The sequence below is a fragment of the Jaculus jaculus genome, chromosome 21 (genome assembly GCF_020740685.1).
Source record: "Jaculus jaculus isolate mJacJac1 chromosome 21, mJacJac1.mat.Y.cur, whole genome shotgun sequence".
NCBI lineage: Eukaryota > Metazoa > Chordata > Mammalia > Rodentia > Dipodidae > Jaculus > Jaculus jaculus.
The window spans coordinates 10,409,323-10,436,276 of record NC_059122.1 but is presented as its reverse complement, the minus strand read 5'-3'; the positions used below and the strand labels follow the sequence as shown (position 1 = coordinate 10,436,276).

At 49.1% G+C, this 26,954-nt stretch overlaps 1 protein-coding gene across 4 annotated transcripts in view; it reads right to left on the bottom strand.

Annotated features, from left to right (window-relative positions):
* Positions 1 to 26,954, bottom strand: part of Dab1 (DAB adaptor protein 1) — a 1,267,233-nt gene that overhangs the window by 42,497 nt on the left and 1,197,782 nt on the right. For 3 of the 4 annotated variants that reach the window (XM_045139318.1, XM_045139319.1, XM_004671838.3), the window contains 2 exons: positions 25,979 to 26,044; positions 21,322 to 21,387 (listed from right to left, as the gene is read on the bottom strand). In XM_045139318.1, the coding sequence (XP_044995253.1) occupies positions 21,322 to 21,387; positions 25,979 to 26,044 (132 nt within the window). The remainder of the gene's footprint in view (positions 1 to 21,321; positions 21,388 to 25,978; positions 26,045 to 26,954) is intronic. The other variant, XM_045139320.1, reaches the window with a different exon arrangement.

The window sequence follows — 26,954 nt, the reverse complement described above, 5'->3', positions numbered from 1 at the left end:
ACGTGACATACAAGCAGGACCGCACGTCTGTCCATCCGCATCTGTGACCCACTAAGCATCTGTGGACACAGTCTGTCCTACCACCACGCACAGCCAGTGTTACAGGTGACCCAAGAGCAACGGAGTGCCTACGCTTACAGTCGCCCCTTTATCACTAAACACGCATCACCAAGGTCCCTCCCGGAGGCAGAAAGGACCAGAGATGCCAGAGGCAGCAGACATGAGCCCCGGGTTGGATAGTGGCCACGCTGTTGTCAAGAGAACAACCAGCAGCGAGCCGAAGGGAAGAGACAAGGACACCACTGTTTTCTGCGGTGTGGCATCCAAGGGGGGGGGGCGGTGGTGGGGGTCGGGCAGGAGCATGGAGAAGCCCACAGCTGGACAGCTGGTGGGGAACCGCTGGGAAGCCAGCATGCTTAAGCTCCCACGGGCTTCCGGCCCTGGGCTCCCACAGAAGATGGGATACGAATAGAGGGTGTTAAAAGAGCTTCTTGTTCTTCTCCTTTGTTGGGCTGAAGGAGCACTCTGCAGGGTGGCTTTGCTTTTTAAAAATATCTTATGGATTTATTGAATATCTTGAGAGAGAGAGAGAGAATGGGCGCGCCAGGGTCTCCAGCCACTGCAAACGAACTCCAGACACATGCGCCACCTTGTGCATCTAGCTTACGCGGGTCTTGGGAAACTGGGCTGGAGAGATGGCTTAGCGGTTAAGGTGTTTGCCGGCTTTGCTTTAAATTTTTTTTTTATATTTATTTATTTTAGAGTGACAGAGAGAGAGAGGGAGAGAGAGAGAGAAAGAGAATAGGCATGCCAGGGCCTCCAGCCACTGCAAACGAACTCCAGATGCGTGTGCCCCCTTGTGCATCTGGCTAACATGGGTCCTGGGGGATCAAGCCTAGAACCGGGGTCCTTAGGCTTCACAGGAAAGCACTTAACCGCTAAGCCATCTCTTCAGCCCTGGCTTTGCTTTTTAAAGGTTTTCTTTATTTATTTATTTATGAGCTATAGGCAGACAGAGAAAGAGGGAGAGAGATTGAATGGGCGCGCCAGGGCTTCCAGCCACTGCAAACGAACTCCAGATGCATGTGCCTCCTTGTGCATCTGGCTAACATGGGTCCCGGGGAATCAAGCCTCGAACCGTGGTCCTTAGGCTTCACAGGAAAGCACTTAACAGCCAAGCCATCCCTCCAGCCACCCCCACCCTGGCTTTGCTTTTTAATGGCTTTGGACAGAGCCGACACACCCACACAGAAACCGAGAAATCCAGGGGGAGTGGTTCCCCAAAACCTTCAGTCATCTGTTTCTACCCCTTTCTTTTTCTTTTCTCCTCTGGAAACTCTATTATTTGGCTCCACGTTAGCCAAAACTCAGGAGAGTTTTCACAAACTCCTAACAAGGTTTGGCATGGGTTCAGGACTTTCTGAAGGGAGTGAATTAGCAACAGAGCAATGTGCAATGGGTTCCCCTCCTCAGCATAGCCCACTTTTCCTCTCTCAGGAGGGCAGGGCGTGCCTCACTGTCCCTCCCTTCCCTTGCTACTCCACTTATTGGGGAGGCCACTGCCAAGGTCAACGTGGTACCCAAGGGGTAACAAGGAACACTGGATGGAGCTGAGACCAGGCGGAGCAGCAGAGGCTCTAGGGAAACGTGGGACAAACCAGAGACAGTCACACGAATGGAGAGATGTCATTGCAAAGGAAAAAAAACAAAACAAAACAAAACAAAACAGTAAGCAGATTTTGTCCGCTGCTCTGACAGCCGCTCCCTGCAACACGGAGTCCCTGAAAGGCAGATTTGATCAACTTAGGGATTCATTTTCCTATTCATGCCTTTCTGCCTTTGCTTCCAGGCATGAATCTGGGCCTGAATAAACTCCTCCTGAGCGCCCACCATGAGCCAGGTACCCCAGTCGCCTTCAGGGGACCCCTTCTCTGACCCAGAGCGTGAGGTTTAGGGGAACCGGAGAAGATAAACTACAGTCAGGGAGGTACAGTGTCACAAAGGGGACCAAGAGGACCGTATGGAGCATTTTCACAGAGCACGTGCCTTTCATGGGGCTGGAGCGGACGCTGCCACGGGCGATCGCCAACGAAAGGGCTCTGCGGTTATGTGAACAGCACCCCCCCACCCCGAATTCTTCCTTGTGGTGACATTAGGGGGTGTGACACCCTTCACTACGGGGATCTTGCCAGCGTCTGACTGGATCGCAGCACTTTGGTTCGGCCGCTGGTGAAGTAACGGCGGTTCGTTTCCTCTCCAATGCAACCAAGCCACCTCGGCTTGTCCCCAGCTTGATCCGTCTTAGTCTTTGGTTTCTACCAAGGCTCCAGTGGAGAAGTTCAAAGCCCGGGTGAGCAAGCTGCCTGAGTGGAACGCCTTCCTTCTATCACAGCAGCAAACAGGCCAAGACAATCAGCTCAGCAAAGACGGAGCTGGGAAACAGCTCACCTGCCAGCACTGGCAAGACAAGAAGGTCAAGACACCTTGGGCTCCCCTGTAGGAACAAGGGAGATCCAGGCTTCTGTAACACCTGCACACCTAGGCTCTGGCTCCTTTTATTCTTTTTTTTTTTAAATTTTATTTATTTATTTATTTGAGAGTGACAGACACAGAGAGAAAGACAGATAGAGGGAGAGAGAGAGAATGGGTGCACCAGGGCTTCCAGCCTCTGCAAACGAACTCCAGACGCGTGCACCCCCTTGTGCATCTGGCTAACGTGGGACCTGGAGAACCGAGCCTCGAACCGGGGTCCTTAGGCTTCACAGGCAAGCGCTTAACCGCTAAGCCATCTCTCCAGCCCTTTTTTAAAAAAAATTTCTATTTTTAATTTATTTATTTGAGAGAGGCAGAGGTAGAGAGAGAGAGTGAGAAGGGGCACACCAGGGCCTCTAGCCAAACGAACTACAGATGCATGCGCCACCTTCTGCATCTGGCTTACGTGGAGAATCGAACCTGGGTCCTTAGGCTTCGCAGGCAGGCGCCTTAACCGCTAAGCCATCCCTCCAGCCCTCCTTTTATTCTTTATTCTCAGATGCTAGACTCCCTCTCACACAATCATGTAGCTAGATGGCATAAATCTTCCAATGGACAAAAAATTCAGATACCTCCCCCCACAAAAAAAGCATTGCCATATCTATTCTATGAAATAGACTTATTTAAAAATACTTTTTGTTTTATTTATTTATTTGAGACCGGCAGAGAGAGAAAGAGGCAGAGAGAGAGAGAGAGAGAGAGAGAGAGAGAGAGAGAGAGAAAGAGAGAGAGAGAGAGGGAGCATGCCAGGGCCTCCAGCCACTGCAAACAAACTCCAGACGCGTGCGCCCCCTTGTGCATCTGGCTAACGTGGGTCCTGAGGAATCGAGCCTTGAACTAGGGTCCCTAGGCTTCTCAGGCAAGCGCTTAACCACTAAGCCATCTCTCCAGCCTGAAATAGACTTATTAAGTAAAAAGAGTCCATATGTCTTTGGTAGGGGCCAGAACTGGTTGACATCGTTATTTCTGGATTGGACAAATCCATGAAGTGGACCCAAACCATCCATTCTGGACTAAAGAGAAAGGAATAAGACAAATCGTTATATAAAGACCTCATGCTGGGCTGGAGAGATGGCTTAGCGGTTAAGGCATTTGCCTGGGAAGCCTAAGGAGCCAGGTTCAATTCCCCAGGACCTACGTAAGCCAGATGCAAAAGGTGGCATGTGTGTCTGGAGTTCCTTTGCAGTGGCTACAGACCCTGGTGCACCCGTTCTCTCTGTCTCCTCTCTCTCTCTCTGCTTGGGAGTAAATGAATAAAAATATTTTAAGACCTCATGTCATCTTGCTCTTACAGAGGGGTTGTGCAAGGCAATAGTAATTCATGGTGATGTTTACACGGACCTGCCTCTGTATTCAAGAGAGACTGTTAAGTGCTTTCACATTAGTTACTCATTTTGTTATCCCAACAGACGTGGACGCCATTATTATTTCCATGGTCAGAGTCGGGAACTGAGCCAGGGAAGGGCTTACGACTTGCCCGGCGCCGCACAGCTCGGAAATGGCAGGGTGCGTGTGTGTGTGTGTGTGTGTGTGTGTGTGTGTGTGTGTGTGTGTATATATTTTTTTTTTTTTTTTCACCAGTTAGTTGGCTTTAGAACGTGTGCTTGAACTCTTATAGACCACAGTGGGGACGGCAGAAAGTATAAGACAGCTTACGTTGCGAGACCAAGGTGAGCTGTAGAGTTTTGGAGCCAATGTGCATGAGACAAGTTTTGAAGCCTGCCACAGTCCAACCTAGTCCCTTACGGAGAACCACTGCCACATCGCATGGCCAGCGTCGGCCCTCTAGAGGTGGCAGGGGGGAAGGAGTATAACGAACAATATAGAAATAATAGCAAGAGACAATGTTGTCACCCAGCAGGGGACGCTGATAGATTAAAGCCACCAGCCTGACAAGTCGTACACAGCTGTGCATGGTGACCCTCGGACTACGTGGGTAACCAACGGCTTTTCTGTTTTCTTTTTCTTTCTTCCAGTGGAAAGAAACTCATAGCAGGAATTGGGAACCAAGTCAGAATGCTACGGAGACCAAGATTATGAGCTCCAGCGAGAAGCTCCCAGTAGCGTTTGACAGAAAGAGAGGCCACACCCATCAAAGTCTCTCTCAATTCACACTGCCGATCCCTGTTAACCTATCACGATGTCGCTCTCCGTTGGAGAATTTTTTTTTTTAATTTTAATTTTTTTATTTTTTCCAGAAGGCAGCAAGAACCTAGGACAACAAAAATCTGTCAAGGGCTGGACGGATGGCTGAGCGGTTAAGTGCTTGCCTGCGAAGCCTAAGGACCCCGGTTCGAGGCTCGATTCCCCAGGACCCATGTTAGCCAGATGAACAAGGGGGCTCATGCATCTGGAGTTCGTTTGCAGTGGCTAGAGGCTCTGGCGCGCCCATTCTCTCTCTCTCTGCCTTTCTCACTCTGTCATTCTCAAATAAATAAATAAAAATAAGCAAAAAAAATTTTTTTTAATATGTCAAAAAGACAAGAAGAGAGAGATAACTCCCTGGTGGGAGATGAACCACCCCTTGCACATCATCCAGGGCCCAGGTGAAACCACAGAGGACCTGGTGAGATGAGCAAGAACCAGGTTCCATGGTGAGCCTGAGAACCTGTGTCCCAGTGATGGAGAAAAACTCCGAGGACACTCCAAACATACCAAAGCAAAAATCCTCTGAAAACTGAAAAAACACTGAAGTCGACTTAAAACACACCCACTGAGGCTCCGGGAAGAGTGTGCGTGTGAGTGTGCGCGCGCGCGCGCGTGTGTGTGTGCTTGACTATAGTAAATTATGTTGTTTCTTTTTTATTATTCTTGTTAACAACAACATACTTTGCACATTTTGTATGGATACCTCATGTGTGGGTACCCTCTTTTCCCCTCATCTCTGCCTCCACTCCGCTGGGGACCCTCCTTAGTGGGGTGGTAGGGGGTCCCTATGGGGTTGTGGGCTACGCATTGTGGGAAAGGGTGTAAGAGCCACAGGGTGGGAGAGAACACAGAGAGGCACTGGCCTCCCCCAGCAGTGACTGACTGCTTCTGTCACAGCTCAGAGCCCACTCATAGCCCATAACATAACCTACTCCTATTCCGTGGTGAACACCAGCAATTCTGCCAAGAGGACCCTCTGTGGCACGGGGGCAGGGAGGAAGGGAAAGAGGGCACGTACCGGGCTGGAGAGATGGCTTAGCGGTGAAGCGCTTGCCTGTGAAGCCTAAGGACCCCGGTTCGAGGCTCGGTTCCCCAGGTCCCACGTTAGCCAGATGCACGAGGGGGCGCACGCGTCTGGAGTTCGTTTGCAGAGGCTGGAAGCCCTGGCGCGCCCATTCTCTCTCTCTCCCTCTATCTGTCTTTCTCTCTGTGTCTGTCGCTCTCAAATAAATAAATAAAAAATGAACCAAAAAAAATAAAAAAAAAAAGAGGGCACGTACCAACACAGGGTTCGTCCGTACACAGTTCCTCCTTAACAAATAATCATCACGATAATAAAACCTGGAGAGGAAATAGCTAGAACGAGGTTAGGAGGTTGGCAAAGAGAAAGGAGAGAGAGAAAGAGAGCCCGATGAGTGGGCTGGCAGTACCCAAGGTGGGAGAGAGGTGTAATGCTCCGATAAGAAGAACGAGCTGCTTGCGGCCAGAAGCCTGCGATGAGTGGGAATGAGAGACGGAGGATGGAGAAGGTACCAGAGTGAACGTCCCCCCCACCCAGCAGGAGACATCCTGCCGGGCTGAGCAGGAAGCGAGCGGTTCAGCCTTCCCCGGCAGACTTGACTGCTCTTCCAATCCAGAAAAATAATAGTTGTCACGCTAATTAACCTGGACGGACTCAGTGGAGGACCAGTCTCCTTGGAGAGATGCACATAACCGTTATTGCAGCTCGAGGACAGACCCAGGAATGGCGGTTTGATTGCCGTGCAGAGCAGTCTTCGGGTCCCTAGGACCAGCCAAGGGCTGCAAAGTCCCGAACACACTGCGGCCCCAAACATCAGCTCCTCCCTTCCTTTGTGGGTAGCTGCCAAGGCAAGTTGGCTTCCTTCAGCTAGGGCTGTGTCACCAGGGCAGATTTTCACGCCCCTCATGACCATCCATCTAGCTCACGGTCACCTTCTTTTTCTTACACTAGAGTGTGTTCGTTACTCTTCTGTAACCACTAATAACATCAGGAAACAACGGGATGATTTATCCAGAAAAGCGGAATTGCTGTATCAAGAGAGAAGGCGCGTCAACACGGGTGGATATTTATGGGGAGGCTGTGCTTTACAGCTCTGCTCGTTAAGATGCTGTAGTTAAGATTCTGTGAATGTTAATGATCTGTATTAAGGGAGCAATGACAGGTTTGAAGCAGCAGCTTTCAGCTACCCTGGAATCACACTTGTTTTTCTTCCTTGCTTTCCCTTTCTTTCTTTCTTTCTTTTTTAACCATGAAACAGACCTCTCAGTCACTTGGTGATTCGCATAGGCAGGCACGGGGCATGTTCGTTCACATGGGGAAGGCGCATTCCTTCTTTGACCCGGGGACCGCTATTGACAGAGTGAAGGCCCGAGGCTTCCTGCCTTGGGCTTGGGTCCCATGCATTCTGGTGTTTGAGGCCACCTGGCCAGGCAGGAGAAATGCACCGGCTTCGGGAAGGGCGGCCCCAGACCCTCTACTTCGTTAACGCCCGTTGTCCTGATTATCTCTATTAGTAGCAAATGCCCTGTCACGTTTGCAGGTTAGCCCCGTTTGGATGACAAACTAGGTCACTCAAATTTTAGGGTCAAAGAGAGAGAGATTAGAGCCTCAGTTCTGGCCATCCTCAGTGACTTAACGTCTCTGTTCTTCGATGCCCCTTTGGAATGGAGGAAAGGCACAATGGGAGTTTGGTGGAACCCCGATGTAGCATGGGGCACAGTTCAGTGGGGTGCTCAGTATTCGCTCTGTCGTCTTTTCCCTTCCCCTCAATGCACAGGCTCAAACCTCTAGTTCCCAGCATGTTTCCCTCGCTCTTCCCTCTCTCCATCTGCCCCTCCATCCCATCGTATACAATCAGAGAACAAGCGCCGTGCCACGTCATAGTATCCAGCTGGTGGGCGACAGCTTAAGGAAGGCCTCCGCTAGGAAGCAAGTCAGCCAGGACCTTATCTCGGACTTTGCAGCCTGCGGAACATCTGGGACTTACGCTGTCTAGCCTGGGGCATTTTTGAGCGGGAAGTGAGCTATGCGGCTCTCCTGTAAATAACACGGCCCCAGCACGGGAGTTAAATTCGACACACTGACATTACCTCTTGGGGACCCTGTACACCAATTTTACTCCCCACCCCGAAGCCAGAAAGCCCCTGGTCAACTAAACCTTGTACTGGTCATGCTTGTTTCTGTTTAGGCACTCGGTACAATCCCCAGTCCACACCATGGTTCTCAACAGTAATTATGACTAGCATTTGTTGAGCACCTGATATATGCCAAGCACTAGTAAAAAGGTCTTACACTGTACTTAGTAAATGCTCAATAAAACTCTCCAAGATGAGCCAGGCGTGGTGGCGCACACCTTTAATCCCAGCACTCGAGAGGCAGAGGTAAGGAGGATCGTCGTGAGTTCGAGGCCACCCTGAGACTACATAGTGAATTCCAGGTCAGCCTGGGCTAGAGTGAGACCCTACCTCAAACAACAAAAAACAAACAAACAAACAAACAAACAAACAACAACAACAACAAAAAAAAACTGTCAGAGGAAGGTGCCACAGACATTGCCCTCATTTCACGGGTGGACATGCTGAGTGCTCAGGCTTAAGATAAAACGGTAACTGAGAAAGAATGATTTCAAGCCCAGGTTGTCGGGCTACGACACTCTCTTCATTGCATTCCTTTGTTACCTAAAATGGACTAGACACCTATATATATATATATTTTTTGACAAACACAATAGTAATGACACCTCTTGCTTTAAACCCTTACAATAGCCCAGGAAAGTAGCTCTCTCCATTTTGTTAACTAAGAATCCAGAAGATTAAGTAATTTGCTTAGAATTTGAGATGTAGAAGATGGGCGTGGTGGCGCATGCCTTTAATCCCAGCCCTCAGGAGGCAGAGGTAGGAGGATCGCCCTGAGTTCGAGGCCACCCTGAGACTGCACAGTGAATTCCCAGGTCAGCCTGAGCTGGAGTGAGATCCCACCTAGGAAAACCAAACAAACAAAAGATGCAAGCTCAGGCTGGGCGTGGTGGCGCACACCTTTAATCCCAGCACTCGGGAGGTAGAGGTAAGGAGGACTGCCGGAGGATCGCCGTGAGCTTGAGGCCACCCTGAGACTGAGCTAGAGTGAGACCCTACCTCGAAAAAGCAAACAGAAAACAAAAAACAACAGAATTTGTGTTTCTACATTAGCCTTCCAAATATATTTCATTTGAATAAAGTCTCCTGGGTTTTGTAAAATATTTGAAAGGCATTCCTTCATACTCCAGAGTAGGGATGATTTTAGCAGACAAAAGAAAAAGAAGTTTCAGGTCTTATGCTGAGGTCTTTAATCCATTTGGAGTGGACCCTTGTGAATGGGGAGAGCAGTGTCTCTGGGTTCATTTGTCTACAAGCTGGTTATCCAGTACCATTGGTGGAAGGTGTGGTCTTCTCCCCTGTGTATGGTGCTGGTTTCTTTGTCAAGGATCAGATAGCTGTAGTTATGTGAGCTAAAGGTCAAATTCTGTCCCATTGGTCTACGTAACTGTTTTTATGCCTGTGCCATGGAGTTTTGGTCACCAAGGCTTTGTAGTAAAGCTTTAGATTGGGGTATGGTGATTACTTCCAGAGGTGTTTCTTTTGCTGAGGATATTTCTCGATATCCGAGGCATTCTGCCATTCCATATGAATTCTGAGATTTCTTTTTTTCTATCACTGCGAAGAATAATGCTAAGAGACAGAGAGAAAGAGAGAGAGAGAGAGAGAGAGAGAGAGAGAGAGAGAGAGAAAGAGAGTAGAGAGAGAATGGGCGTGCCAGGGCCTCCAGCCACTGCAGACGAATTCCAGACGCATGTGCACCTGTCTTACGTGGGTCCTGGGGAATTGAACCGGGATCCTTTGCCTTTGCAGGCAGATGCCATAACCGCCAAGCCATCCCTCCAGCCCAATGTTTGAATTGTGAATCCCCAGTTGATCGCACTGCTCTGGAAGGACGTGGAGCCTTGCCGGAGGGGGTGAATCACTGGCGGGCGGGACTCGAGGTTTCCCAGTCTCGTCCTACGAACCGTGCTTTTACTAATCCATCTGTGTTATTTTGACGACGTGACACCAACTCCCCGCTGTAGCCATGCTTTCCCTCATCGCAGAGGTCTCGACCTTCCAGAACTTTAAGCTGAAATAAATTCTTTCCTTCTCTAAATTGCTTCTCCACAGGTATTTTTGTCCCAGCACATGCATCATGGGGTGTGGGACTTGATTTCCATAAACTACTTTGTCCCCACACCCCCGGTCACCTTGACAACACATTTCCACTTAGGATCCGTCATGGGGACTACGTGGAGAAGCTGTGGATTTCTTCCCAGGTGGTCCTGCCAGTGATTCTTGAAGCGGCCGAGTCTCTTGCTCGCGGTGGCCCGGTGCCTGGTGGCAGCCGCAGGTCCTGGGGTCATTCTAACGCCTTCCTTTGTCCTCCAAGACACTTCCCGAGTGTTACTACTCAGGGCTGTCTCGCTGCCCTTCTGACACCTTGTAGCTGTGGCTCCTCCGTGACATTCCCCCTATTAAACTACCTGGCCCTCTCCTGGCGGATGCGCTTAGATAATCCCACTAGCTCTCAACCGGTCTCCCCACCTGCACAGCCACCTGCCAGAGATGCTGAGAAACACAACTGCAATGGTCACACTCCACCATCTGAACGCCTCAGAGTCTTCCTGGCAGATCCCAGGTTCTCAGCACACTTCAACCCTTGGCTAGCTGGGGCCCGCTTCCCTTTGTAAGTCCCCGATTTGTTCCAGGCTCAGCCACTCCAGCTGACGGCCCATCAGTCTCCTGGCATGTGCAAGATTTTCCTTCTCTAGTTGAGCGCTGGGTCCCCTCTTCCCAAGTGGCTGTTCCTCTTTCTCCAGCAACAAACTCCCAGCATGTTGCAATCGCCCATTCACTCCTAAGGCATTCCCCTGGCCAGGGACCTCGCTAAACTCCGACAGGCAAAACTGCCTGCCTTCAGCTTAGCTCCCTGTGCCTTGTAGCCCGCTCTTCCCAGCCTTGATTGCATTGATCAGAATTCTTTGTACACGCCTATCATCTTGGGACCATCAAGGTTCTTTTTTGTTTTTTCAAAATATTTTACTGATTTATTTACTTGACAGAGAGATAGAGAGATGGGGGGGGGGAGAATGGGCACCCCAGAGGCCCCAGCTGCTGCAAACAAACTCCACGTGTATGCGCCCCCCTTGTGCATCTGGCTTATGTGGGTCCTGGGGAAATCAAACCTGGGTCCTTTGGCTTTGCCAAAAAAAAAAAAAAAGTGCCTTAACCACTAAGCCATCCCTCCATCCCCCATTAAGGTTCTTAAGCAGTCTATCTTTTTCCATCTTTATATGTCTAGAGAACAAGAATATTATCCAATAGGGCATGTGTGAGGGGGAGGGTCATAGTACATGTTTGCCCAATGGATTAAGATAATAAATGAGTGATGAATGAATAAGTAAATGAAGTTGTAAGGAAACACAATAAAAAGGCGCTTTTTGTTTTTTAAATCAATTGGAGTTCTGGGTTCACAAAAGCAGCAAAGGTTCTCACTGCAGGCATATGAGCTGAAACCAAACAGAAATGCTCATCCACATCCAGCCCAACTGTTTTTGGGAGACTCTTGTTGCATTTGGGTGAGGCTAAATGCAAAAATCTCTTTTTAGTGTTCCTATAACTCTAAGGAATTCATGACTGTCTGGGGAAACTTCCATTAAGCTGGATTCAAATGAAGTCCACCTAAGAAACGTGGGAAGGGACAATCTTCTGCACTGGTGAGAATGCCTTGACTGGGATTCCCTCCCCTTGCTGTGGTACGACCTCGTCTTGGGCGACGTCGATGTTAACTGCCTTGCAATAATTATAATTCCTCCACAATGTGGTGCTTAATGAGGAAGTGAAACTGACAAATGTTCAGAGTAGATTTAATCCAATTACGCGACATCTTGATCCAGATTTCAAACTAAAGGAAAAGCCAACTGCTGAATTGTGAATGAAAATTTATTTGCCATAAAAGATGGGAGTTGCAGGGGGAAAGTAGAGAACAGTTGTCGGGAGAATTCTGGCCATTCTTCACTTTAATGGATTGACTCTCCTGCGTTTGTGGCAGAGAAACTGAGTTTTAAATCTCGGGCAAGGGAAACCAGCACAGGAGCGGTGTGTAGAACACTGTGAACCTCGCGAGGATGGAAGGCTGCAGGGATAAAACGAGAGGTGGGCTGGAGAGATGGCGTAGCGGTTAAGCGCTTGCCTGTGAAGCCTAAGGACCCCGGTTCGAGGCTCGGTTCCCCAGGACCCACGTTAGCCAGATGCACAAGGGGGCGCACGCGTCTGGAGTTCGTTTGCAGAGGCTGGAAGCCCTGGCGCGCCCATTCTCTCTCTCTCCCTCTATCTGTCTCTCTCTCTGTGTCTGTCGCTCTCAAATAAATAAATAAAAAAATTAAAAAAAAAAAACAAAAAAAAAACGAGAGGTGTCCTGACTTCCGGGGGGCAGGCTGCTTTACAAAGCAGTGTGTCTGACTGTGAGGGCGCAGGAATGGACCCGACCCGGGCTGCCCTTTCAGAACGCAGCCTAAACGAGGCAGGAGGCGATCGCGGCCAGCCAGGGCTGTGGGAGCTCGGAAGGAGAGATGGTCTGAGACCGGAGGACTGATGGAGAGATCGGGTGAAGCGAGGAGATAGATGGAGGGCTTTCCAGATGTTGCTTAACCAGAAAGGCGGCACGTGTTACTGGACACTTGTGGAAGCTGGCTGCAGTCACACCGCCTAGAATTCGATTCCTGGCTCAGTAGCCACTTGCCGGTTCTGTCGGTGTCAATGAGACAGCCTCGGTTTATTCACATGTGAGTTTCAGCTGACTCACAGGACTGCGATTTGGGGAAAACTAGACCCGGAGCCTCGGCTGCCGGTTGCATACACAGTCCCTGGGATGGTCATCAGTTTTCCCGACAGTGGCCCCCCTTCGGGGCACACAGACAGACCTCCAGTTGAAGGTTGCTAGAAAGGAACCAAGGAGGGACCTATTTTCTCTGCATTTTCTCTGCGCTCCACGCTCACGCAGGAAGCTGACGTGGCTATGGGATCTGCTGAACCTTCTCCTAGGCAAGGTGCTAACTTCACGGGACCACCCCACAACTTAACCGCCGGGTCTCCGAGTGGGGTTTCTTTAAAAAGTCAAGGGGATAGGGCTTCCGTGACCGTGACTTGTCAGCTAAGACCCTGGGGAGTAAGATTAAGAGGTGAGCTGTGTACTTGGACGTGGAGGCAAACGGAACAGGAGTTGGGGGGGCTAAGGCGAGGCTCCTGTTAGGGCAGCCCCCCCCCCCCAACAGTATCTGAGTCTCCATGGAACAACATGAGCGTGTCAATGTTACGTGGCGCAGTCAGGTCCACACTGCTGGTGGAAATCGCCCAACCAAGAGCAGCCTGTGGGAAAGGGGGTTTATTTTGGCTTACAGACTCGAGGGGCAGCTCCATGACGGCAAGGGGAAAGGATGGCATGAGCAGAGAGGGTGGACATCACCCCCTGGCCCACATCAGGTGGACCACAGCAACAGGAGAGTGTGCCAAACACTGGCAAGGGGACACTCGCTATGACACCCATAAGCCCGCCCCCAACAATACATCGCCTCCAGGAGGTGTTAATTCCCCAATCTCCATCAGCTGGGGACCCAGCATCCAGAACACCTGAGTGTATGGGGGAGACCTGAATCAAACCAGCACAGGCAGAAAGCCCCCCCCCCCCAACCCTGCTTGGTAAAGCGGCCCTGCTCTCTGAAAATAAGCTCAGATGGTCTGAGAGCTCTCATGTCTGCAGCCCAGGTTTTTCTCACCTATCATTTTAATCACGACTGCTGGCTCACTCCTCCGGCAGCCCGGAAGATTATGAAGGCAACTTATTTCGTCTGCACTCCTTTAGGGCCCCTTGCAAGCAGCTCTCATCCTCTGTACGGAAAATGCTTTCACACTGTCCTCAGGGTCTCCCCGGGGGGCCTGGGGTGTAGGTGGAGGGTGGTTGGTCGGGCATTTCCATTTTGCAGAGGTGTAAAGCCACTGTCGCCAATCTGAAGCAAGGGAGAACCGTCACTCACAGGCGAGGGCAGAAATGGGGGAGGTGTCTGGGCCTGTCTTTCTGAGACCACGTTTCACCTCAAGGAAAATAATACTGAAGCCAACTTCTCAATTTGATCATCTAAGCCTCTCTCCCTCTGTGTCTGTCTTTTCTTCCATTATTCAAACTTTTAAGAACCTCTCTTGAAGGCCCAGAGCCGGAGGGGTGGTTCTGGGAGAATTCACTGACTAGATATTACTTATAATCAGAAAGTCTTTTATGGCCTAATAGGACCACATAAAAGAGCTTTCAATGGGGCAATTATAAGGTGAAGGATAAAAGATCTTTTCTCAGGCATAAAAAATATTGTACTGGGGAACGAGGATAGTAAAGGGGAAAAAAAAAGCACCGTTTCTCATGTGAAATGACATGAATCTCACGAAGGTTTAGATCTGTGTCATTGAAAGAGTGGAGTGTGAAGGTTAAGTCTCACCAGGTTCAGTGCCACCAGGCGTAATGAAGTCTGAAACAGGGGCTCAGCAGCCTGGGGGTGCTCCTCTCCATGGGAGTCCCAGCGTGGGACCAGAATCATGCTGAAAAGTTAATGGGGCTCAAAACACTCTCAAATAACGAACGCAGCGACGCCATGTTTAACAGATTGCTTCCTTCCCACCCAGACATGTGCAAAACATATATATTTTATTATTTATTTGAGAGAGAGAAAGACACAGAGAGGGGAGAGAGAGAGAGAGACAGAGACAGAGAATGGCACACCAGCGCCTCCAGCCATTGCTAACAAACTTCAGATGCAGGCGCCCCCTTGTGCATCTGGCTTACGTGGGTCCTGGGGAATCAAATCTGGGTCCTTTGGCTTTGTAGGCAAATGCCTTAACCACTAAGCCATCTCTCCAGCCCCTCAGATAGGTGCATTTTTGACACACATAAGGATATGTGCCTAAACATCAGGTCCAGCCTTATCAGCCAACAGAAATGGTGACTTGCATCCCCTCCCCCCCTTGAGAAAGGAAGTGACGCGGGTGAAACAGGGTGGATTTGAACCACAGGCGCCTCCATCATTGGTCTGAGTGCGTTCGCACTGACGCCGTCCTTACCCTACATGTCTGTGGGGCGGACTTTGCTCAAGTAAAATCTTCTGGTCTCTCCATCCACTAAATACTTCCTATTTCCAAGAACGTACACCCTTAGCTTTCAGACACGCTGGCATAAAACTACATCCTTATATGTAAGATCACAGGAGGGATGAACCCCACATGGAATGCTTCCCCTGCCTTTATCAGGAGAATAGATAAAATATATATTGCGGGCTGGAGGGATGGCCTAGTGGTTAAGGCACTTGCCTGCAAAGCCAAAGGACCCAGGTTCAAGTCCCCAGGACCCACGTAAGCCAGATGCACAAGGGGGCGCAAGCGTCTGGAGTTTGTTTGCAGTGACTTGAGGCCCTGGTGCGCCCATTCTCTCTCTCTCTCTCTCTCTCATCTGTCTCTCTCTTTCTCAAAATAAAAATAAATAAATTTAAATATATACATGTATATATTGCTAGGAGATGGCGAGATTAATCCTTATCTTGGCTTTAAGTTCTAGTAAAGGGTAGGTAAGATGTAGAACTCCTTAAGAACCTTCTGGAAGACGATACTACAGGTCCACGTTAAAGTAAACAAACAAAAAAACTAAAACAAATCATCCAAATGTGTTACTAGTGAAAACAGAGCAGGAATGGGCGGAGGATCCTGAGTTGTCATGTTGTTGGGCTAGGGAGAGATGAGTGGGGGAGGGGGACAAAGGATGGAGGGCTGCTTCCTGTCCGTAGCTGGGCCTCAGACGAAATGGGAAGAGCACTGAGGTGGAAGAGGCCGTTAAGAGACACTATGGAGGGCTGGAGAGATGGCTTGGTGGTTAAGGCACTTACCTGTGAAGCCTGAGGACCCAGGCTCGACTCTCCAGATCCCACGTGAGCCAGACCTGCATGCACACGCACACGCACAAGGTCACACATGCGCACAGGGTGGCACACACATGTGGAGTTTGACTGCAGTGGCTAGAGGCCCTGGCACACCAATTTGCTCCTCTCTCTCATAATAACTAACATAAAATGAAATAAAATGAAATGTGGGCTGGAGAGATGGCTTAGCGGTTAAGCGCTTGCCTGTGAAGCCAAAGGACCCCGGTTTGAGGCTCATTTCCCCAGGACCCACATTAGCCAGGTGCACAAGGGGGTGCACGTGTCTGGAGCTCGTTTGCAGTGGCTGGTGGCCCTGGCGCGCCCATTCTCTCTCTCTCTCTTTGTCGCTCTCAAATAAATAAAAATGAAATTAAAAAAAATGAAATAAAATAAAATACAGGCTGAAGAGATGGCTTAGTGGTTAAGGCATTTGCCTGCTAAACCTAAGAACCCATGTTCGACTCTCCAGATCCCATATAAGCCAGACTCACAAAGACGAGGCAAGTGCAAGGTTGCACATGGCCACTAGGTGGCGCAAGCGTCTAAAGTTTGAGTTCAGTGGCTGAGGCCCTGGTGTGCGGGTTCTCTTTCATTGTTTATCTTTCTCATATTAAAAAATATATATACATACACACACACACACACACACACATAACATAAAAGAAAAAGATACTATGGAGTATAAACTTCTGCTGCCCTGACCCATCAGAAGGGCTGTGTTGCAGAGGAATCTCTCTGCTCAGAACTGTGCTGACCACCAGCTTGCTCTGGGTAGAGGTTGTTGAGGGATCCTGTCACCTTCAATGTCTACAAAACTTGACAGGGGCTTACGTGTCCTCTTCTGGAAAGAGGGACCACCACCACCAACTCAAGGAGAACGGAAATCCAGGAGCAGGAGGACTCCTTTGGAGGCAGGGATCCAACACTCATGGGGAAAGGAAGAGAACGGTAGTCCACAGCTTCTGAACTCACGCTGCGCTGACTCAAGACTCAGCTCACCTCGTCCTTCCACAGAAACCACTACGGTGGGCGCCAGCATTGGCTCCATCTCCCAGACTGGTAAACTGAGGTTGGAAAAGCTAAGTGTCGAAAGTCACAAGGCTCAAGAGTGATGAGGCTGGAACTCAGTTCCAAGTGGTTGTGATTGCAAAGCCCATATTTAAGATTGTTAATTAATTAATTAATTTATTTATTAGAGACAGAGGGAGAGAAAGAGAGAGAGAAAAAAAGAGTGAGAATGGGCGCACCAGGGCCTCTAAGCCACTGCAAAGGAACTCCAGACACATGGGCCACCATGTGTGTCTGGCAGTGGCTGGAGGCCCTGTTGCATCCATTCTCTCTATCTACCTTTTTCTCTATCACTCTCAAATAAATTTAATTTATTTATTTGAGAGAAAGAGGGAGGGAGAGAGAGAGAGAAGGAGAGAGAGAGAGAGAGAGAGAGAGAGAGAGAGAGAGAACAGGCGCACCAGAGCTTCCAGCCACTGCAAAAGAACTCCAGATGCGTGTGCCCCCTTGTGCATCTGGCTGATGTGGGTCCTGGGGAATTGAACCTGGGTCCTTTGGCTTTGCAGGCAAGCACCTAAACCACTAAGCCATCTCTCCAGCCCCTCCTGTGATACTCTGAAAGCCTAAGAATTTTAGGGCTTTCTCATAAGTATCCAAAAACATCAATGAACCAACATCCTTTCTTTAGCCTTCATTGTCATGACATACAAATGGCTTGTTGATTCTTTTTTTTTTTAATCTTTTTTTGTTCATTTTAATTTATTTATTTCAGAGTGACAGAGGGAAAAAGAGAGAGGGAGGGAGGGGGAGGGAGAAAGAGAGAGAGAGAGAGGGAGAGAATGGGCGCACCAGGACCTCCAGACACTTCAAATGAACTCCAGACGCATGCGCCCCCTTGTGCATCTGGCTAACGTGGGTCCTGGGGAATGGAGCCTCGAACCGGGGTCCTTAGGCTTCACAGACAAGTGCTTAACCGCTAAGCTATCACTCCAGCCTGACTTGTTGATTCTTAATTCTGTCAGATTGTGCCCCCTAAATATTATATAATGAACAGGTCTCTCTTCAGGAAAAATTTAAGAGCCTTGATGACCTTGAACACTTTCCACAAAGCTCCAAATCCAAACTGAGGTAGGAGGGGGAAAAAAAATCCAAAAAGTAACTCTGTCAAGTCAGCAAGATGTTTTGGCTTCATCTGCTGCAGAGATGCCCACGTGTGTGTGTGTGTGTGTGTGTGGGCGGGGGGGGGGGTCAGTGGGTGCACGTGTGCGCGTGTCTGTGTGTGTAGAAGGCCCTCTGTCAGCCTGGAGAGCCGCGCCGTGAAATCAAACGATGTGTATTTATGGAGGCTGGAGGCAGAGTAACGCAGAGGCGGTACACAAAGTCGGGGGGGGGGGAGGTGCGGGCAAGGGGCTGCTCTTACACTGTCTAAATTTCTCATGGAGCCTTTGGCCCCAGAGGAAAAAGAAGACAACGGTCTGACAAGCTACCAAGTTTGGGTCCAAAGACATTCATTTTCTCTTCATTTTTTTTTTATAGTCATTAATTTTTTCCATCTTTGTTTATTCACCCACTCGACCACTCACTTTTATTTTATTTTATTTTTATGTATTTACTTATTTGGTAGAGAAAGAGGGGGGCAGAGAGAGAGAGAGAGAGAGAGAATGGGTGTACCAGGGCCTCCAGCCACTGCAGACGAACTCCAGACGCATGCGCCCCCTTGCGCAGCTGGCTAACGTGGGGCCTGGGGAATCGAACCTGGGTCCTTTGGCTTTGCAGGCAAATGACTGCTAAGCCATCCCTCCAGCTCTCGGTCATTCACTTTTTGAGCAGCTATTCTGTGCCAATTAAAGACATGGCAATCAAGACATGACTCTGACATGATTCCTGTCTTCAATGGACACATGTCACCTCATGATGTGTGTGTGTGGGCGGGGGGACGGGAAGGAGGCCAATTTTGGTAAGCAATCTGAAGCAATATCATTGTCTATCAATTAATACTGCATATTAAGTGATTACAGAAATTAACCCCTAGGAACACAGTGAATTTGGCTTTCATATTATACAAGAGAAAAACTGAAGATCACATACAGCCGAGGCTCACGTAAGGTCACAAAGCAAAGAGTTTGAGCTCAGGCCTCTCTCCCAGCAACGGACATTATCTGGACTCAGCAAAAAGTTATAAATTATGCCTTGTGCTGGGCTAGTTACTGAGTGGCATGAGACACGACTTCAGCCAAAGCTTTTGGAGACCACAAACTACAACCGCCACTAACATAGATATATTAAGAGAAAATGCCATCCTTTGAGAATACGTCGGGAGAAGGACAGGGATACCCCAGAGGGATCCATGGCCCTGCTTGGGGGGGGGGGGGGAAGGAATGCTTTCCAGAGGAGGCAGGTGGTCACTTAGAAGAGCTGACCATCCAGGCTCAGTGACAAGCGCCTACCGAAACATTACTGGCCGTAGCAACGGGCACAAATGTCCTCATGGGATCTACCATTCCAGCCTCAGTGAAGGCAGTTTGCAAAGATGTTTCCTCTCGTCTCCCAAACAAAGCTAAAAGGTGGGTATCACTTTGTTTTCACGGATAACGGCACGGAGTGTCAGAGATGGCAAGGAGCCACTCGGGGACCCACAGCAAATAGCGACGGCTACCCCCAGACCTGACTCTTGCGGGTCAGGGCCTTTCCTTACGATGGCTGATGAGCGAGTTCTTAAAGGACAGCTCCAGGCTTGATTGTCTCACCAGGCTCCACACAGACCCCCTGACCCCAGGAAGAAGAAACCAGGTACGACCTCGTGCAACCGGCCACCCGCAATTTCCCCTCCTCAAAACACGCAAGCTGATTGACATAAACCAAGTGGGGTCACCTCTGGCTGAGGGGTGGACGGGTAGGTCATGGCGGGATTCACAGAGCATGGCAGTGTTCCATTTTCCAAGAGCCTTTCCCCGCCAACGTTCATAAAAGCCTACGTTAGATAAAAAGGTATGATATTCAAGCTGCTAATATGGAGATAAAGCTACTGCTGGGTCGGACACCTCCTGTGCCCTGTGGGCTTCAGTGGACTTTGTTGTCTCTGGGTGAGAAGCTTTTTAATTTACCCAAAGGGGTTACTGACCTTAACTTGAGAAGAAAATAATATGTGTGTTGGAAAGCTGATCTCACTCAACTACACCTCCCAAGTGGTGCATCAAATCTCTCACTTCCCTCTGTGCTCTGGGATCTTGCTGTCCTTCCTCTTAGCATCCTCTTGTGGCCCTGCCTTTCTGACTGGTGCAAATTCCTAGGACAGCTCCGAGGGATGAGAATCCCTGCCAGGTTGCCCACTTTGCATTCTGGGAATGTCGGGCAAGGCACCAATGTAGGTATTCAAGCAATCCAGGCGTCCCCCAAGGCCAAACTTCTAGTACCTTTAGGTAACAACAGGCAAAACTTCTAGTACCTTTAGATAATGACCTTGCATAGTCAGACAAACTGGAATTCCCTTTAAAAGGCAGTACCAGGAATTTTCTTATATCCCTCCTGTACGGAGAAGCCACGTTTGTATTCAATATTCCTGGAATGGTTGCTTCACGCCTGGCCTCCAGCTACCAGGCTCTGAGCTGTTTTTGTGTGTGTATGGATTTAATGCAAGGACATCAGGAAGCTAACGGAGGTGATGAGGAAGGAAGGGGGTGGGGGCATAAAGGCAGGGGTGACTTGTGGTTGCCATTCAGAGTAGAGGTCCCCCCAAATCTCCCCGAGAACCCCAAACTTGCAGGTAAACCTGGATGTGTGGGGATGTAGGGAAGGGCTACAGAGAGAGCTGAAGAGATGTGTCTCCTCCAGAAAACAGTTTGCGGGGTTGGGCAAGTGGGAGATGAGAAAGTTGAGCTGATATGGACCTATAAACATCCCGTCTTTCCAGACTAATTAAAACTGGAAAAGCATGCCAGTTCCTAGTGTTAGGAGCCTAGTGAGTAAAAGGGTATCTTTGAAGTGCTCGCTGGAGGTCCCCAAACTGAATTCTGGGCTCAGCAGTGGCCTGGGGTCGTCACCACACGGCGGGACATTTTTCGTTTCCCACGGGGGCAAGATGCCCCAGTCTTTCTGTCCTCAATGTGGTCCAATTGACCCTGGTTCTCTGGGATCTTGCTACGCATGCAGGGCCTTTTCCACAAGGGCCTGCTCGTGGACTGGACGTTACCCACCCCAATAGGCCCTGGCCAGCCTTTGTGTTGTCCCGTTGAAACCTCTCAGCCACTTTCAAATCGAATGAGCAGGTTTCTACCCAGAAAAATGACACCGCCCTGTGCGTGATCAGCTATAATGAAAAGCCCTAGTTGGAAACTTGTGCCAACAACACGTGGGACCCTAAGTTTCATGGTTATTTATTTATTTATTTTTTTGGCAGAGTAGTTTGAATAACTCAACTCACTCCAGTCCCACCCACGGGCCAGATCTCTGCCCCTTGCTTATCTTCACCATTCCTCCTTCTGGCCTCTGGCCTGTGGCTTAACGAGGAGGTCCCAGCAAAGTCACAAGGACTGGGACACGTGCCCCGGTAGAACCGCCTGACACAGGGAATCTGGAAGCAAAGGGGTGGCGTACTTACACTTACAGGTTGACGTTGACTTTTTGGCACATCATAAACACCTTCCTTCTTTTGGCTGGTGGGAACCTATAGAAAACATGAAAACCGACAGTCAGAACATTGGCACCACGCTTTCGGAGAAATAAACGGTGCGTGTGCGCTGGTCCCCAAGACAGCTCCGTGGCCCAATCCCGAGGGCAGCCCTAACCACGGGGTGGACATCATGCAATGAATTTCAGTCATGACTTTTAACCTCAGGTCGCTAAACAAGCCGTGGACCTCAGGCATTATGTGGTGAGAGAGTCATCTTTTCACTCAACAAAATGAGGTTCGGGGCGGAGGGAGGGGTGGTGTCATTTGCCCAAAGTGATTCGAAATAGTTTGTAAGCATAAACGGCTGAATACTAACTGGGAGTCCCGGCTATTAAAAATACAGCCAACGTTATGATCTTGGTACATGTATAGCATCTGATTAATACTGAATTAATAATACTTGCTCAAGGCAAGGCCCCATAAATGATGGAGAAAACATGTCACCAGGATCCAAAAGATCCCGGTAGCTTTTAACATCCGTCCCTAGCTTCCTCTTTCCCTCCCTCTTTCCCTGCACAGGCCACTAGTGTTTTAGGGTTACTCATTAAGACTAACATCTTGAGCGGGTCACTAAACTCCTTTATGCTTGGCTATTCCTGTGCTGTTTATGGCAAGGATCAAAATGAGAAAATGGATATTAGACAAAAAAATATTAAGTGCAATAATTCTGCAATGTGTTAGGAATATATATCTATATATGTATATGTATGTGTGTAGATAGATAGATAGATAGATAGATAGATAGATAGATAGATAGATAGAGTCACTGACCCATTCTATATATATGAACGCACTTTATGGTATTGGCAGTGGTGTGTGGAATGCTCTTCCAATGTGTTAATCAAGGGCTCTTCGAGGACGCATTCCAGACTGGAAGCACTCATCAGCTGCTCTGTGCCCAGCAATTGGCATAGCTTTTCTCTCAACTCTATGGCGGGGATCGGGCAAGAGTGGATTTGTGATGGCCAGGCAGGGGTACTTTCCATCAGCCATGCCGTTCCTAAAGAGCTGGGCTACCAGGTCCCACCAAGGACTTACTTCACACATAAATGCTGCGTAGATACACCCTCGAGGAGGGTGGGAAAGACTGCAGAGAAAGAAGAAATGTCTGCCAGGCATGGGCCGGAGAGCCTTTCTTCTAAGAGAGGAAGAATTTGAGCCTAAACTACTCTTTTCTGATTTTACTTCCAGTTAATTTAAACTCCTTTTACTAACTTCATCTTATGTTTTAAAATATTTTTTAAAAAAATTTATTTACTTATTAGCTGAGATAGAGATAGATGGATAGAGAGAGAGAGGGAGAGAATGAATATGGGTGCGCCACTGCAAATGAACTCCTGACCCAGGCACCGCCATGTGCATCCGGCTTACGTGGGTAAGAAACGGAACTGCGTCCTTCGGCTTCGCAGGCAAGCGCCTTAACCACTGAGCTGTCTTTCTAGCCCTAAAATATTTTAATTAATTGATTTATTTGTGAGCAGAGAGGGAGTGAGAGAGAGAGAGAACATGGGCACACCAGGGCCTCTCACCAATGCAAACCACTCCAGATCTCTGCACCACTTTGTGCCTCTGGCTTTACATGGGTACTGGGGAATTGAACCCGAGCCGACAGACTGTGCAAAACAAGTGTGCCTTTAAGCACTGAGTCATTTCCCCGACCCAACTTCACCTTAAGCAGTCGAGAGTGGGACTCAGAGATGTTAGGGGCTCTGCTCAGAGCTGGCTACCCACCTGCTCTTAGTGGCGGAAGCTAACATGGGCCTGGCATGCCGCACGCGCCGGCATGGTTCTGAACACTCCTGCTTCCTGTGACTTCTCAAGTGACTGTCATCGTGACTCTGCTAGGTGGACAGTCGACCCTCCCTGTGCCACTCAAGAGGAGAGGAGGCCTGGAGAGGGTCCAGGGGCAAGCAAGAATGGCAGGGGCCCAGGTTGGTGGCGGTTTGATGGCACATCATTGGCATGGCTGCACCCCTCCCTGTGACATCACGCCCCACGCCCCCGGAGGCTCGTGTGTAGTCCCACAGCAAACAGAGCCCCGGGCGAGTGTAGACGTCCTTCCAGAACCTCAGCGGGCAGGGAGCCGGGGAAGCGTGTCATCTGCAGGTAAAGTGGCCTCCGCCCGCAAGGAACCCTCCCGGAAGGTCTGTATACAGAGGCCTTGCCAACGGGGGCCAGTGAATTAGCAGACCTCGCTTTTGTTTCCACTGGCTCGTCCTTTACGGGGCACGATGCACAGCAGGCCGTTGCCCGTGATCTGCCACCCGGCGCCACCCAACAGCCACTGCCTCTCCATCGTGCCCCCAAGTGGAGAGCGGGCCGCGGGGCTGAGAAACCCGGACAGCGCATAATTGAAAACGCTTCTATACTTGGCTCTGCCACAGGTGAGATGTCAATCTGCCCTGTTTGTCCTTTACAGATTTAATCTCAGCTGGGACATCTTCCCAGACACCCTGCCTTACCTCTGCGGCCCTTGTGAGCCCAAGCGCACCCTTTCAGCCAAAAAAAAAAAGCTAAAAAAAGTTACGGACCACCTGTTCTATGTCACATGCATTTCCTGGCTGTGAACGAGGGGGGGGCTGGTGAGACATTCTTGAACTTCGGATGTTCATTTTGTGTGTGTGTGTGTTTCAGATGAGTAAACTGAGGCTCAGAGAGAGAAAGGAACCTGGCTGACCTGATACTTGCACTAAGGCCTTGACTACGCCCGGGATCCTTCCTCATGCTTGCATAGCCCACCCACGTGAGCTTGTTTCAGCCTTAGGGGAGATGACTCCCCCTACTTTTGTCACAGGAGAAACTGAATTGAGAGGCAGGAAATGCCTTGCCCAAGTCAAAGGTAGTCGGTGAGAGAGCCCGGGTTGCACGGGAGACCTCCGTGCCAGCCCAAGCCAGCTCGGTTCAACGCATTTGCCTCCCCATCTTCTGCGCTAGCCGCAGACAGCCATGCTGGATTCAAGAGCCTTCTCTTCTTTTAAGATATTTTAATTTTATTTATTTACGAGAGAGAGAGAGAAAGAGAGAAGCAGATAGAGAATGGGCACGCCAGGGCCTCCAGCTGCTGCAAACGACCTCCAGATGCATGGGCTACCTTGTGCATCTGGCTTACATGGGTCCTGGGGAACTGAACCTAGGTCTTCTGGCTCTGCAGGCAAGTGCCTTAACCACCAAGTCAACCTCTCTAACCCACCAAGAGCCTTTTCTGTGGCAAAGCCGTATCTTATTAAGTGGGCACTCTCTCTCTTCCCATAATGCCCTCACAATGGGCGGATGCTACAAGGAAGCCCCAGTGTTTGAAATCTGACAACGCTGCTTTTCTTATTCCTAAGTCTGTAAGTGCTAATTAAACAAGACCTCAAAGCACAGCCTTACATTTGAGTAGAATCCAGATGGACCCAATCGGGAGAAATAAATCATTATTCCACAAGGCAGGCTTAAACCCAGCTTTTGGCAGAAATAGCATTATGTTTGGTCATTTAGAGTTCTAATAGTTGATAGAAATTGAAAATATGCTTAATTTCCATTTCACAAGTCCTACATGCCCAGGGCAGAATAACAGGCCACACAGCTAAGTAAATTAAGGAAATTAAAATCACTGATTAAATGCATCAAATCTCCCCTTCTCCCACAACACTTATGCTTTAAACTGAGACTAAAATTCTCATTAGTGAAAACTGTCATATTTACTTGATTGGTGGGTATGCCACACTATGGTGACAGAAGAGCCTGCCTGAGGAGGTCACGGCTGGGGTTTCACTCACACCTGGCTTTGATGTCGCCTCGAAATAGCTGCAGAACCCCGAGGAGACTGCTCAGCTTCCCTGAACCTCGGTTTTGTCCCAGAAAGGCAGGATTCAAACGCTCACTTCTAGAATATTCTCAAGAACTGAATGAGTTTACAAATGTTTTCAATCCGGGCACGATGGCACAGGCCTTTAATCCCAGCACTCGGGAGGCAGAAGTGGGAGGAGCGCCGTGAGTTCGAGGCCACCCTGAGACGACACAGTGAATTTCAGGATAGCCTGGGCTACAGCGAGACCCTACCTCAATTCCACCCCACCCCCTCAAAAAAAAAAAAAAAAACAAAACACCTTTTCAGTGCTGTTCACACTTAAGGATGCTATTTACCTTCCCTCCAGGCAGGATAAAGCCTTCGGCTATACTTTCTCATATTCTATTCACACTCCTAATGTTGCTTTCAAAAGCATTTTTGAATGTGTCCTTTATTTGCAGGCACGGAGTTGGGTTTTTAACAAAATTTGATGAGGACTATAATTTTCCACCGCCTTAGCGCAACGGAATGTTTTGGGGTTCTGTTCTAGCTAAATGGCCTGTGATCCACTCGAGATTAAAACAGTGAGCCTGCCTCAAAGACCGTTAAAGGATTCAACAAAGAGAGACATGGAAAAAAAAAAAAAAAACAACTGTTAAAATTGCTGGGGAAACAAACAGAAGCCAGTGAAATCGAAGGCACTTCAACAATCCAGGATTCATCCTGAGACATTCCCCTGCTCTTTGAACCTGTGAGCGTTCTGACATCTACCAGTTCTGGGGGTCCAGCGGGAAGAGGCAAGCAATCTTATACCTGGTAAATGTTTTCTTCTGTTTCGGGGTCACGGATTGGCTCGTGTCCAGCCTCAAACACAATGTACTATTACAGGAACAGCCAGAGAAGAAAGGTTAGAAGTGAAAACACAAAGCAATCGCAACAAACAGACAGTGGAAAACAGCATGTGGAATTCAAGATGCAAATCACAGCGAGCATTACAGAAACAGGCATAAGAGAAAATACGTAAGGAAATAATAAAATGGGCCGGGCTGGGGAAAACCGCAGGGAAGTGAGCTGGTCAGTCTCCAGCGAGTGTTTTACAGGGTGCTCCTGCAGTCTTTCTGGAGACGCAAGCTCTTCCACCCGTGGCATTTTGTCTCCTTAAGGCTGAGTAAGTTGGCGCTGCTTTTTCATGGAAGTATGACATTTAAAGCTCACATTACAACTGAGCTGCCTCCATCTTCTCTCAAAAAAAAAATCCAAGCTACTAAAATCACTTCGGAGCTCAAAAACCCCAACTTCCTCATCCCCCCATAAAAACGGCCCAGAGCCGGGCGTGGTGGTGCCCTCCCCTAATCCCAGCATTTGGGAGGCAGAGGCAGGAGGATCGTTGTGAGTTTGAGGCCAACCTGAGGCTCCATAGAGAACGCCAGGTCAGCCTGAGCTAGAGTGAGACCCTACCTCAGAAAACCAAAAAAGAAAAAAAAAAAAAAAGTCCTGCCTTGTTTTTTACATCCTCAGTTTTAAATGTTAAGCATCAAAGGCGATGTGTGTGTTTTAGGCTCTCGAGGAAAGTTTCCAAAAGGCCCCAACTCCTTACTCCTCAGTACTGCAAAGGAAGGGTGCCATTCCTGCATTTTTGACTTCTGCCTGCCAGGAATCTTCCTCCGCTTCCAGAAACCTCTATCGTTCTATTTTTAATCATACAAGTAGGTGATTTCTGTGTGAGCATATGCAACGTTCAGGGAACACACTTGTATATCCTGGTTAGAAATATAAGTTTGAGGTTTTC